The sequence below is a fragment of the Marmota marmota genome, unplaced genomic scaffold, assembly GCF_001458135.2.
Source record: "Marmota marmota marmota unplaced genomic scaffold, marMar, whole genome shotgun sequence".
Classification (NCBI taxonomy): Eukaryota; Metazoa; Chordata; class Mammalia; order Rodentia; family Sciuridae; genus Marmota; species Marmota marmota.
Window position 1 is genome coordinate 283,246 of NW_026000068.1, and position 11,895 is coordinate 295,140.

The 11,895-nt window shown below is 57.6% G+C and overlaps 1 protein-coding gene across 2 annotated transcripts in view; it reads left to right on the forward strand.

The window, feature by feature from the left end:
* Ahrr (aryl hydrocarbon receptor repressor) overlaps positions 1 to 10,556 on the forward strand; it is an 82,787-nt gene extending 72,231 nt beyond the window's left edge. For both annotated transcript variants that reach the window (XM_015490425.2, XM_048813941.1), the window contains exons 9-11: positions 1,113 to 1,174; positions 1,414 to 1,555; positions 2,289 to 10,556. In XM_015490425.2, coding sequence (XP_015345911.1) covers positions 1,113 to 1,174; positions 1,414 to 1,555; positions 2,289 to 3,258 — 1,174 coding nt within the window. In that variant the 3' untranslated portion in view covers positions 3,259 to 10,556. The remainder of the gene's footprint in view (positions 1 to 1,112; positions 1,175 to 1,413; positions 1,556 to 2,288) is intronic.
* Positions 10,557 to 11,895: the final 1,339 nt, after the last annotated feature.

An 11,895-nucleotide genomic window follows, 5' to 3' on the forward strand; every position in this document is an offset into this window, starting at 1 on the left:
GGGGGGGGGGGGGGCGCAGCCTGGTTCCTGGGGCCCACTCTGAGGAGCCCCAGCTGCATGCACCACGTTCTCCTGCTCTCTGAGTTGAGCTGGGTCTGACGCCGGGTCTCAGAATGAGCTTTCTCTCTCCTGTTTTCAGCCCTGAAATAGCCCAGGACTCAGCATAGGCTCGTCTGGATCTGACCTGGAGAGCAGCACCCCTGCCCCCTGGAGCCCAGACAGAGGGCGCAGGTGTGGGGTCCCTGTGTCAGCAGCAGCCCTGTGGTAGATGATCAGGCAAGGGGAGGCACCTCGAGGGACCCCACACTCACGGCCCTGTTAAAACCCAGGAGGGTGAGGGACGGCCACCGGAGAACACAGACCCACCAGTCTCCCCCTCGAAGGCTACTCTGGGGCAGACAGGCCTGCAGCCAGATGACACATGTTGTCTCCCGTAGCCTTTCCTGACAGGTTTGGTGACAGGCTGTTGGCCCTCTCCACACTTGGAGCCACTGTGCAAGTCTCTTCCTCACTAATATTCATTTCTGATACAGAGTGGACACTTGCTGCACTTTGTGACCATAGACTCACAGTGATGAAAATGTGGTTCCCAGGAAGTGCACGCTCCCCTCAGAAACCCTGCCCCTCTGGCCTCAGCTCCCCAGAGGAAGGGAGACTCAGCCAGGTCTGGGCCGGAAGTCCTCCGGTATCTTCTCACTAGAAGCTCCAGGCTCTCACCTCCTCCTCTAAAAAGAAAACAGACTATTAGGAGGAGATGGTGGCTGTCACCACACACCTCCCCCAGAGCCGCGGCCGGTGGTCTCAATCTGCTCATACTGACTCTTAGAGAACTTTGTCCCTGGAGTCCACTGTTCTCCCTGTGGCCTTCCAAGAAGACGTCCGAGCCCTAAATCAAACGCCTTGTGTGGGCATATCTACCTCCAGAGCAAATTCCTTGTCCTGGCTCAAAAAATGACGTGTCTCAGATTGTCTGGAATCTGTCCCTGATGAAGGACCTGGCAGTTTGTGGGAGTAAGCGAGTGGGAGCTCTGGCCCCCCCCCCCTCGGGTGACAGTGCCACCGTGGGCCTGCCCCATCTGCACACTCATGCCGCTCGGCTCTTGTCTCCACAGGGCCCAGGCCACCACAGCTCTGTGTGGACCAGACCCACGTGCAAAGCCCAGCTTCACTGCAGGTACTTCTGGAAGTCCTCTGGCGCCCTTCCCGCCTGGGCGAGGCACGGCGAGTGCCCTGGAGTGCTGGCTCCCTCACCCCGGGGATCTGTGGGAATGCCACTTCTGAGGGTGGTGGGTGGCACGCAGGGACAGTTGCCCTGTTGCTCCCGTCCTCCGGCTCAGGACCTGGGGGCCACATTGCACCTAGACCAGGGCCCTCCAGGAGCCCAGTGACAGGCTTTCCCTCTGACCCCCGCAGGAAGCACCACTGGTGAAACCTGCGCTCCCCTGCTCAGGGCACAGATGGACACTGGCCACTGGACCCGGGCTCCCAGCAGGGCCCTGTGCCTGTGCCTCAGGGGTGGCCCTGAACTCATCCTGGACCCCACCGGGGCTGCAGGGTAAGTGGTGCAGGCCACCCCACCCCGTCCCTGTCACCATGGAGGCCAAAGAGAGAGGTGTGGAGAGGAGCCAACGGTGGCCTTGACGGCTGGGAGAGGACCCACTAGGCCTGGCCATGGGTGCTGTCCACACAGCTCTCAGCCTGGACAGTGTCCACATGCAGGGACAGTAGGGAGGAGTGGGCTTTGCTTGGAAACCCTCTGCATTCCCCATCCCGTCCACACCACCCGGCTGCCCCTACCTGCCACTCTGCCCTGACCAGTGGGTCTGCCTTCCCAGACTGACCACCATGTGTCACCCTCAGCCAGTCTCCTGTGATGCAGGTGTGGTCCCTGTCACACCTGGCCTGGCCACAGAGGTGGCTTTTCAGTCTGACAGCCTTCCCACCATGGCAGACCTGACCGGCAGGTGCTGCTGGACTGGCACATGTCCCAGAGAAGTGCCTCCTGCGGCACAGGGTGGGAAGCAGGCCGGGCCTGGCACCAGCCTGCCCCCCTTGAGCCTTCCTGGACTTGGGGCGGCGGGAGCTGAGGTGAAGGACAGGAGGGGGCAGGCCTGCGGGCTGCTGGGTGGCTGTCAGGGACCACATGGCCTGAGGCCTGGCCTGCAGCTGCCCCTGCACATTGAGCTGGGGTTTAACAGTACAGATTCACTTCAGCACCCTTCCAAAGAGGTCGACCCCAGGGGAGGCCCGTCAGCTGTCACACAGCCCCACACTGTCTTGCTCTGCAGCAACGGGGAAGACGCAGAGCAGGAGAGAGCGCTGAGCGGCTGTGCTGCAGGGAGAGGCCGGCGGGAGACACAGGCACACAACTGCAGCTGGGAGACGCCAACACCCATGAGGCACCCCAGCTGGACGGCAGACAAGCGAGACAAGCCGAAGCCACAGCCCACCAGGATCGAGCGGCCATCCATGTGCGGTGGGTCCCACGTCTCCTGCATGCCTTACCCAGAAGCCCAGGGCACGCTCGGTACCAGTGGCGCAACCACCTTCAGAAGTTCACCCCTCTCGCCCCTGCCAGGCTCTCCCCACAGTGCCTACTGCAGCAGGCCAAGCAGACCCCTGCGGGACCTCCAGCAGGAACAGGGGCATCCTCCCTGCCACACCCTGCAGAGCGGTCTGGAGAAGAGGCTCCCTGTGCCCGGAGCACAGTGCTTCCCAGCTGGGGGCTACTCTACTGAGGATGCCAAGTTGCCTGGCCTGCTGGTGTCCCCAGAGGCCCCACGCAGTCCAGCACTGTTGCTTGAAGTGCCAATCAAGATGGAAAATGACTCTGGGTCTGAGGACGCAGTGGACATCTGCACCCCCAGCCAGGTGTGGCTGGGAGCCAGCCACATGGCCAAGAGACAGCTGGTCACTGTTCCTACCAGGATGCACCTGAAGACAGAGTTGGACTGCAGGCACCTCATGCATGGTGTGGTAGGGGCTCACCCCCACAGCCAGGCCACCACTGAAGCCAGCCGGGAACTTGTTCCCTTCTTCCCTTCACACTGCGCCTGCCTGGAGCCAGAGCCGCCCCTCCACCTCTGCACACCCAGCTGCCCCGAGCACCAGCACCTGGCTCGGGGCTGCGACTGCAGAGCTCCCAGGGCTGCTGCTGTGGTCAAGCGCGAGCCCCTGGACTCGCCCCCATGGGCTGCTCCCAGCCAGGGAGCCATGCCCCGGTTGTTTCCCAAGAGCACCTCAGCCTTCCTGCCCTAACTGGCTCTCCAGCAGGCCAGTCTGTCCACACTCAGTCCACCCTGGCTGCCTCCCCCAGGTGGTGGGTGTGACTGGAGCCAGTTCAAGTGATGCTCTTGACAGTGCTGCCCCATGCACCTCCAGCCCAGGGTGGTGCCTGTGCTGCAGGGCATTCTGGAGTTTGTGAAGTATCCCAGGAAATCATACATGCAAGCTTGAGTCTCTTCAAGCAGGATGGTGTTTCTCTTTGAGAAGTCAAAATGTGTAAGGGAATGCCCAACATCCCTTGCCCCCAAGGCCACCATCAGAAGCTTCCAGTGATGTCTCATGGCCTCCTGAGCTCCCACCCCTGCACCTCCTGTCTGTGTGGACATCTGAGGCACACAGACTCCATGTGCAGCACGCCTCACTGGGGGAGGCTGAGCCCAGCCATGGGCAGGATCTGGAGGTTGTGGGCACCAGGTCCTCTGCAACTCCAAGCCAGGGCTCCAGGCCACGCCTGGCATGGAGGTGGATGGGTCCCTTCCAGGAACCTCCCAGTGCTCTCCGTGGGGCCCTGAGGACCGTCGACTCCTCAGGCCTGGGTGTCTGGCAGTACCCATGCAGCCAGACTGGGAGGCGCAGGCAGGCTGAGGAAGTTGTGCCCTCCGGGGTGTCCAGTGTTTCTAGATGCTGCAGTCAGCATGCTTGAGGACTCGTATGGTGTCCACTCTAGGAATTCGGAAAGGGAAGGTCTCCATAGCCCAAGTTTTGCCTGTGTGGCCCCCTCTTCCTCAGGGACCATTGGTCCTCTGAATGGCCTGCCCAGGATCTCGGGAGTGCTAAAGTCTGTGCTGGGCCTGCACCCAGGCTCCACCTCCTAGGTGTCCTCATTGGTGGCCTGGGGTCAGTATTCAGCTCCAGCTTAGAGCAGAGGCTGTTGGGATGCACATCTTCTTTGTCAAAACTCGGGTTTGTTCTGCAAGATGGGTCTCCTGCCCAGCCCCTGGTCTTCCTGGTGTGTAAGGAGAATTCGCCTGGGGCAGGAATGGGGCTGAGAGTGTCCCACTCACCCACCCAAGCCAGGGTTGAGAGTGGCCACTTACAGCCTCTCCCTCTCTGCCCAGCCCTCAGCGGCCTTTTAAAGGGTGACATGGGTGCTGCTCTGTCATGGCAACCGGAGGACTCCTGGCCTCCACTCCTGCCACCTGGCACAGAAATCAGGACGGGGAGCCCAGCCTCTGCTTCCCTGCTCAGTGCACTGGCCCAGTGTCCCGGTGTTACCCAGTTCTGCCCAACACAGCTCACCCCTGCTCTCTGGGGATTTATGGATTTAGTCTTAAGAGTAGAAGTAGATCCAGAATTTTCACTTTCTTCTCTAACCTAATGCCCAGCTCCTGACTGTGGAGATCCCTTTCCCATCAAGGTGACAGAATGCTCCCGTCAATGGCCATGCCACCCTTGCATGCCCAGAGGGCTTGGCCCAGCCAGGTCCCCCTCATCTCCCCGCCCTTCACCTGAGGGCTGCTTGCCTCCCAGAGAGGAACCAGCTCTTCTGCAAGGGCTGACAGAGGGCAGAGAGCGCTGCAGACAATCAACACCTCCTGTGTCCCAGAGCCAGGGAAACCTGAAACAATGAGATCAAGAAGATGGAGCAAGGGATGTCTCACGTCTGCCAGCAGTAGCCAGACACCCCTTCTCCCCTGCACCTCGTACCTACCAAGAGCTGTGGATGCCCGAGGCCTGGACAGCCCTGCGCAGACGGCCATTTGACCCGTATTCCCTCTGAGAGGACCAACAGAAGTCAGGCGAGGGCCACCTGGAAGGCCATGCTCTGTGGACAGAGCTCAGCATCCACTCCTCCACTCTGCAGGCTTGATATGTGGGGACACCCACGTGTGCTGTGGACCTTGGATACGTGGGGCCCACGCTGTGCCTGGGCAGCACCTCCCCCTGCCCTCCGGTCAGAAGTTTTATAGCTCAGTCACCACGTGCCTCCTGAGAACCGGTGAGGGTGTGTGACGCTGAGCCGCAGATGAAACGTCCTCAGAACCTAGAGTGCCTGGCCACTCCTTAATGTTCGCCATGCCCTGCGGTGCACTTTGTGCTGCCCAGGGTCTCGAGAGCGCTCAGCCATGTCTCGCACACGGCCTCTGTCACACTTTTGCAAAATCTGTGTAAAAAGTTGCAGGTGCATGTGCGCGTCCAGTGTCAGTGGAGGCTAGATTTCCAGACAGAGCCACTGTTTCCTGCCATGCAGGGCTTGAGTTTACACTGGCACCCTCCCCAGGTGGAAACGCTGGAGGTAAGGGCACAGGAAACACCGCACCCTCACCAGGCCCTCCCCTGCGTCCCTGAGGGTGGGGGACCCTCTGGGGCCTCAGACCCCCAGACTTGGGCTGTCCTGTAAGGGCAGAGCTAAGGGACCCTGTCGCAGGACACGGGTGACAGGTGTGTGGGAGGGGCAGGGACCTGGGAGCTAGGCTTTCACTCCCTCTGGTCCAAGAGCACCCCTGATTGAAGAGTTTCCGGACCCCTGGGCAGAGTGGTGGTCACCACAGGCCTCGCCACCTCTCCCCCAGGGAGACTAGCCAGGCCCCTCTGCTGGGATGGCTCGGCCATTTGCAGGACCCCAGATGCACTTCCACCTTCCCAGCCACGGCAGGTGGACCTGAGGGGTTGCTCCACAGGCCCAGGCACTGCTCCAGGTGGAGACTGTGGCTGGGAGACAGGGCGACATCCCTTCACCAGGCACCATGGGGCCCCTCCCATGGCAGCACCCTGGCGCCGTGGCTTCTGGGGGGTGAGTGGGCAGCCACTTCACAGGCACTTGTCCCTCTCACTCGTTCTGTTGTCACTGTGGAGACCCTGCTAAAAACTAGAGGGGCTGTGCCAGGTGCCCGGGATCCCTGCAGGAGGAGCACAGGGCCCAGTGCCTGGTGTCCTGCTGGTGCCCTGCTGGCAGTGTGGGCAGCTGATGGCGGCCACAGGAAACACTTGAGCTCTGTGCTGGTGGCAGAGCACAGGTGCTCTACAGACAGAGTGGTGGGGTGGCACATTCTCACGGGTGGCTGCACGTGGGGAGGCTAGAGCTAAGGGCAGGAGAGGCAGGCCTGGGTGTGGGGTGCAGGCCCAGCCTGTGAGCCAGTCTTCCCGGACCTGGGGAGCCACGCTGCCGGGGGCAAAGGCTGGGGGACCCAGGCCTCCCTCCAGCAGGCTGAGAGAGGCAGGGTCCTGGCCTCTCCACCAGGGGCTGTGTCCTCCCACCCTTGTCACGCTTGGGTCACTTGCAGTGTCATTCTCCCACCTAGCAATCTCTGCTCCGTTACAAATACCCAACGTTTTCTCTCTGCTCTACCTTGTCTTTTCATTGAAGGGTATTTTCCTCATATCATACAGCCATTTAGCATTTTCACACAGAATTTGGTGTCTTCATGGCTTTCTGTGTCTTTGTTACTGTCTCTGGCTGTGGCTTCTGACAGAACCCACGCTGTCTGATGCTAACGTCACCCCGAAAACTTCCTCAGGCCTTACTGGCTGGCATGCCAAAGCCCCTTCACTCCGAGCCCTTGTTCTTCATGTGTACATACCTGTTTCACTGTCTTTGACCCATTAACCTCTGACCTACGTCCAGATTATTAATGATTTTGAGCATTTCCCCCCTCTTTCAGTTCAATTTCCCTTGACCTGGTCCCCCTTCCTAGCCTTCTCTGGAATCCCTGGCACTCTCCTCCCTCTGCCACCTCCACTTGTTTGGAAGCTGCAATTCTGTCTCCTTAATGGCTATCCCTGACAACATGGGATGAAGCAAGATCTCTGTCCTCCCAGAACCAGGCCCAGACCTCAGACACCTCAGTACTCTCCCTCTGGCACCCGAGCAGCCCCCGGCGGGTTGAGGAAGCCTCCCTGGCTTTCCTCTGCCCAGGGTGAGGAGGGGAGTCCAAGCTCAGTGCTCTCTGGGCCTTCCCCACTCCTAGTCCAGCAGTCAGGCAGGCCAGGAGGGGGCCCTGGTCCCGCACTGACGATGCTCCACTGAGGACGCTCCACTGCGGGAGCCACAGCCCTGCCCCGCCCCGCCCTGTGTGGGTACAGAAGCCTAAGCCTGGGTTGTAGGCCATTCACATGCTCATGGGGGGCAGAGCCTCTGCTCAAGCACCCCCCTTCTCCATTCTTGTTTCTGCCGCGTCCTCCTGCGCTTGCCCATGACTCAGCCTACTGCACAAGGACACTTGCTGTGTTCACCTAACATCCCTGGGTGTGGGGAGGTTTCTCTTGTATTTCATCTGCTAAACACCCAAGAAAGGTTTTTTTAAATGCCTTTATGTAGCATTTATTTTAGGTAATACTGGATTCTCAATGAGTTTTAGACTTTTTCCAACCTGAAGGCAGATTTAAACTATCTCCATCTTGCAATATGTCCCAAGAATTAGAGACACAATTACAACCACATCAGTTCCGGTAAAAAGAAGAAAGTAGGAACATCAGATTGTCATGACTTAAAAATTCATAGGCTTGAAGGTAACTGCTGCCCTTGAGAAGAGGGAAGAAGATGATCTCAATCATGGAGGGCTCAGACAGAGGAGGGAACACAGCTCCCACACTCAGCCATTGGTTGTTCATGAAGTCCCTTAACGTTGTTCGTGTCTTCTGCTTAAAAAGAAGGGGGGCTGGCCAATCTGCCTTCCAGGCTCACTTCTGCCTAGAGTCAGGGAAAGCACACAAAGACAAGTGTTTCCTAGGTATCGCAGACCACAGGCTGGAGGAGAGGGGCTCCAGGCGCCGCACCCGGCCATCTTTCCAAGATGGTCAGATGCAACATGATGCTCAGCCAGGTGGGTGAAACCACCTGAGCCACGCTGTCGCCATGCCAGGGTCCTGTGACCTGCAGGTTCCCACAGCATTTAAAGATGTGTGACAGATTAAACCAAAGTTCACCAGAATTCCTAGCCAGGGTGTCAGACACCGTGTAGAACTTCCTCTTGGTAAGTACCTCCTCCACACCGAGGTGTGCTCTCCATGCAGAGGTTCACCTCAGGACCACAGCACTCAGGAGGCACTCTCACGGCTTGACAGTGACAAGACGGTCACTTTATGTGGAGTGAGACTAGTCTGTGTGCTAAGAGCCAGTGGACTTCAGAGACCCTAAGTAAAAACCCAGGCATGCTGAGCCTCGGGTCCAACACTCGAAGATCGTCCAGTAAAAACCAAACACACGCCCTCAAGGGCTAAGCTGTAGACTGAGCACCTCTTATTTCCCTAGAGCACATGCCCTCATCCTTCCTGGACAGGCCTCATCAGTGGACAGACCCACCCACCATCTGAGAAATGAGTGTGAAGACTGTTTCCCACCCTAGAGGCAAATGCACAAAAGGACCGGCACTGCTGAGATACAGCTGTGCATGCTCAGGTCCCCACGCTCCTGTAAGGTGCAGCTAAGATCGGCTGGCCTCTTCAACCTGAAGCAGGGACACCACACATCGTCAACACTAAGTGCCACGGAAGGAAGAGCAGAGAAGGTGTGTGGGCGTCTCTAATGGTATCTTTCCCTGTCCCCACCCCACGGGCCAATCTCAGTCCATTCCATGTGATTCCAGGTCATGAGTTCTACATGTCCTGCCAGCTGCTGTGGAAGAGGCTAGAGTCCACAGCCTGTAACGGTGGCCAGCTGTACCTTATGTGTTCTGAAGAGAAAAGCTGTAGTTAAAGAGGGGTGAGCTGGCTCACAGCAACTGCATCATCACCTAGCCACAGTGGCCACGCTGTGTCTACTAGAATGTGTGTGGCTATTAAACTGCTGAGGGAGCACCCCAGAGACCATCCAGAGAAGCTGGGCCTGGCCAGCCCAATCCTTGAACACATGACCCACGTGAAGATGGTGTGAGCTGAAACACAAGCACCTCTGTACCTGCAGTAGCCACCACAGCCCTGCTTCACCACAGATGGACACTAGGTCACGGGGAGTGCTTCTTGCTTGGTACTCTCTCACAAAGAAAACTACATGCACCAGTAAACTGAGTCTCATGCAGGATGGGGACCTCACCAATGTGGAGTTGGAGCCTCTACAATGAGTGACACAGTCCACCTGTGCCACCCAGAGAGGAGCGGAAGCCTCTTAGCTGTTTAAAGGCATCTGGTGTCAGCACCTCAAAGAAGAGATGTTCTGAAACAACTCTTACAAGAATACCAGGGGCCTGTGGGCTTGTCTTCACGAGTAACCCAGTGTCCATGGCTTCAACCTTCTGTCCTACTGTGGGGGTAGGTGACAAGATTCATCAACACAACAGCCTCTAGCTGTTCTCTGAGAAGCTTGCGTGTTCGAGGTCTTGGCCCATGCCCCAGTTCACAGACAGTCTTGTCCCTTGGGGAGCTCTTCAGGACAGGCATGGGTCTGGGTGCTTGCTGAATAGCAGCACATGTACTGTCACCCAGGGATTTCGGTGGAGGAGCCCTCGCTGTCCTGCTCTTGTCCACCTCCACAGAGTGCACAGGCTGCCTCTGCAGGTGCTGGGAGTCTTCTGTCTTCCAGTCTTTCTCCCCCCAGCATTTTAAGAGTGAATGGGTGCTTGTTTTTTGTTTTTTACTGGATGATCTCTGGGGTCTTGTAACTTCTTTCCTGTTTCCTCTGGCAAATAAGGCATTTGATTGCTATTGAGGACAGAAAACTTGTCCTTTCATTCTGGTTTGCTGTTCAGGTTTTCCTTCTACACCTTTCACTGGCAATGCTGGCTGTGCTGCATCCTGCTCCTCCCAAGCCTCCGTGCCCTGCTCCCCAGCAGGCCACTGGGACTCCTCCAGCACTGAGGCCTCTGTGGCTTCTGTGAGCACGCACCAGGGTATGGGGCTGACATCGCTGAGAGGCCACATTGTCCTAGGGCAGTACTGTCACCAGGCGTTCAGAGCCAGGGAGCACATGCCTGCTCCGGCAGCATGCTGTAGCACTGCGCATACTTCCAGAACAGCTCCTAGTAGTGCTGCATGTACTGGCTCTTTACCCCACTGCCCAGAGGCATGGTGCGGTCCTCCACTGGGGTCTATTCCAACCCCATACCTGTGGGAACCCATGACACAGAGAAAGAGTTTTAATTAATATTTTTTGGCAGCAAGGAAGAATTTAAACTTGCAGTAAGACAACCCATCTCTAAGCATCCTGGTTAACTGAGGAAGGTGTGAGAGCTGTAAATCCAAATCCTACCAGACCAAGAGAGAATGGTTATGCACTAAATGTCTGTTTTGAAGTAACTGTCCTAAGGCTTTGGTCATTCTGGCAAATTTTCTCTTAATCTCAAAACATATTTACAATTATATTTTCAAATATAATAGAGGCATTTTATTTACATTTATTCATTGTTCAACTAGTTGGTGTTTTCTGAAGTTAGTAGATAAAGAAAGTGAAATCATAAAGTGAGGTTAGCTATCAGCTGGCATGCCACTATGGTGCTGCTGCCTGCTGGTCAGCTGGCACAGGCTGTGGTTGTAGTTGGGGTGGTACTTGGGGTACCTCCTCTCCCTGCCATCTTCGGACTCTTCCATTTGAACTACCTTGGCTGGTCTTCAAGAAGTGCCATGCTGTCTAGCAGCTGGTAACACAGTAGAAGATTGCCTCCTGCTGGCGGGTTAAGGCAAGTAGTGTCCCCATCAGCCCAATCAATTCTGAAATCCTGGTGGCTAGCACACACTGTTCCTGCTAAGGGAAGGTGCAGCCCTGGCTGGTGGACCTTTCCTCCATGTAGGAACTCAGACCTGCCTGCCTGGACTCCTGTACTCTGCACAGGTTCCCCAGCTATGTCCTTCCCATAGGCTTCCCTGCCACTCCTGTCAAGGATCAGTGTTGCTTCCAAGACCCAACGACCGTCCTGAAGCTTCCCTGACTCAACCCCACGGTTGCCCCTACTGGGTTTCTGATCTGTTGTGTTCCTCCAGGGGCTGAGTTCATTTTTGATTTCAGGAGTAACAGGGCAGTTCCCTAAACAGCTGCCCAGTTGTCTCTGGGTGGCAGTCATGACCAATGTGATGAGCTACCACCTGTTACACATGTTGTCTGCCCAGTACCATACACTGGGCTACAGCAAAGGAGGCAGCTCTGCCACCTTGAAGTGGGGGCAACAATGGGACATGAACACATGAAGAAAAAAACAGGACAAAGAGCTGGTGCAGGGGGTAGGCAGGAGGTTAAGGAGAGGAGCTGTGGGCACTGGAGCTGGAGGATGAATCCTGAGAAAGGAAACCAGAGGAGTGCGCAAGCCTGTGGGAGCCCTTGCAGACAACAGGCTGGAGGGCAGTGGGAAGGGCCAGAATGCTGGAGGGGCCGGGTCAGGCCAGCAGTCCCTTCAGCCGTAACCCTGCCCATGTGGGGACTAGTCCTCCCCAGAGCCCAGCGTTCCCGCCAAGAAAAGTCCTGAGCGGTGCGCAGCAACCTCTCCCGGAAGTCCGATCCCACCCTGCCCGCGGGGATGGTTTCTCCGCTCCCAGGCCCTTCCCAGCTGAATCCCCTTGCCAGGGACCGGGTCCCGTGGTCCCGCCATGAGGTCCCGTATCGACGCAGGGTCCCAGCGAGGCCCCGTCCCGAGGTCCTAAGTGGCGCAGGGTCCCCGCCCCGAGGCTCGCGGGTCCCGCCCCAAGGTCCAAAAGTCCCAGTCCAGAAGCCCCGCCCCGAGGTCCCTGAGGCCCCGCCCCGAGGTT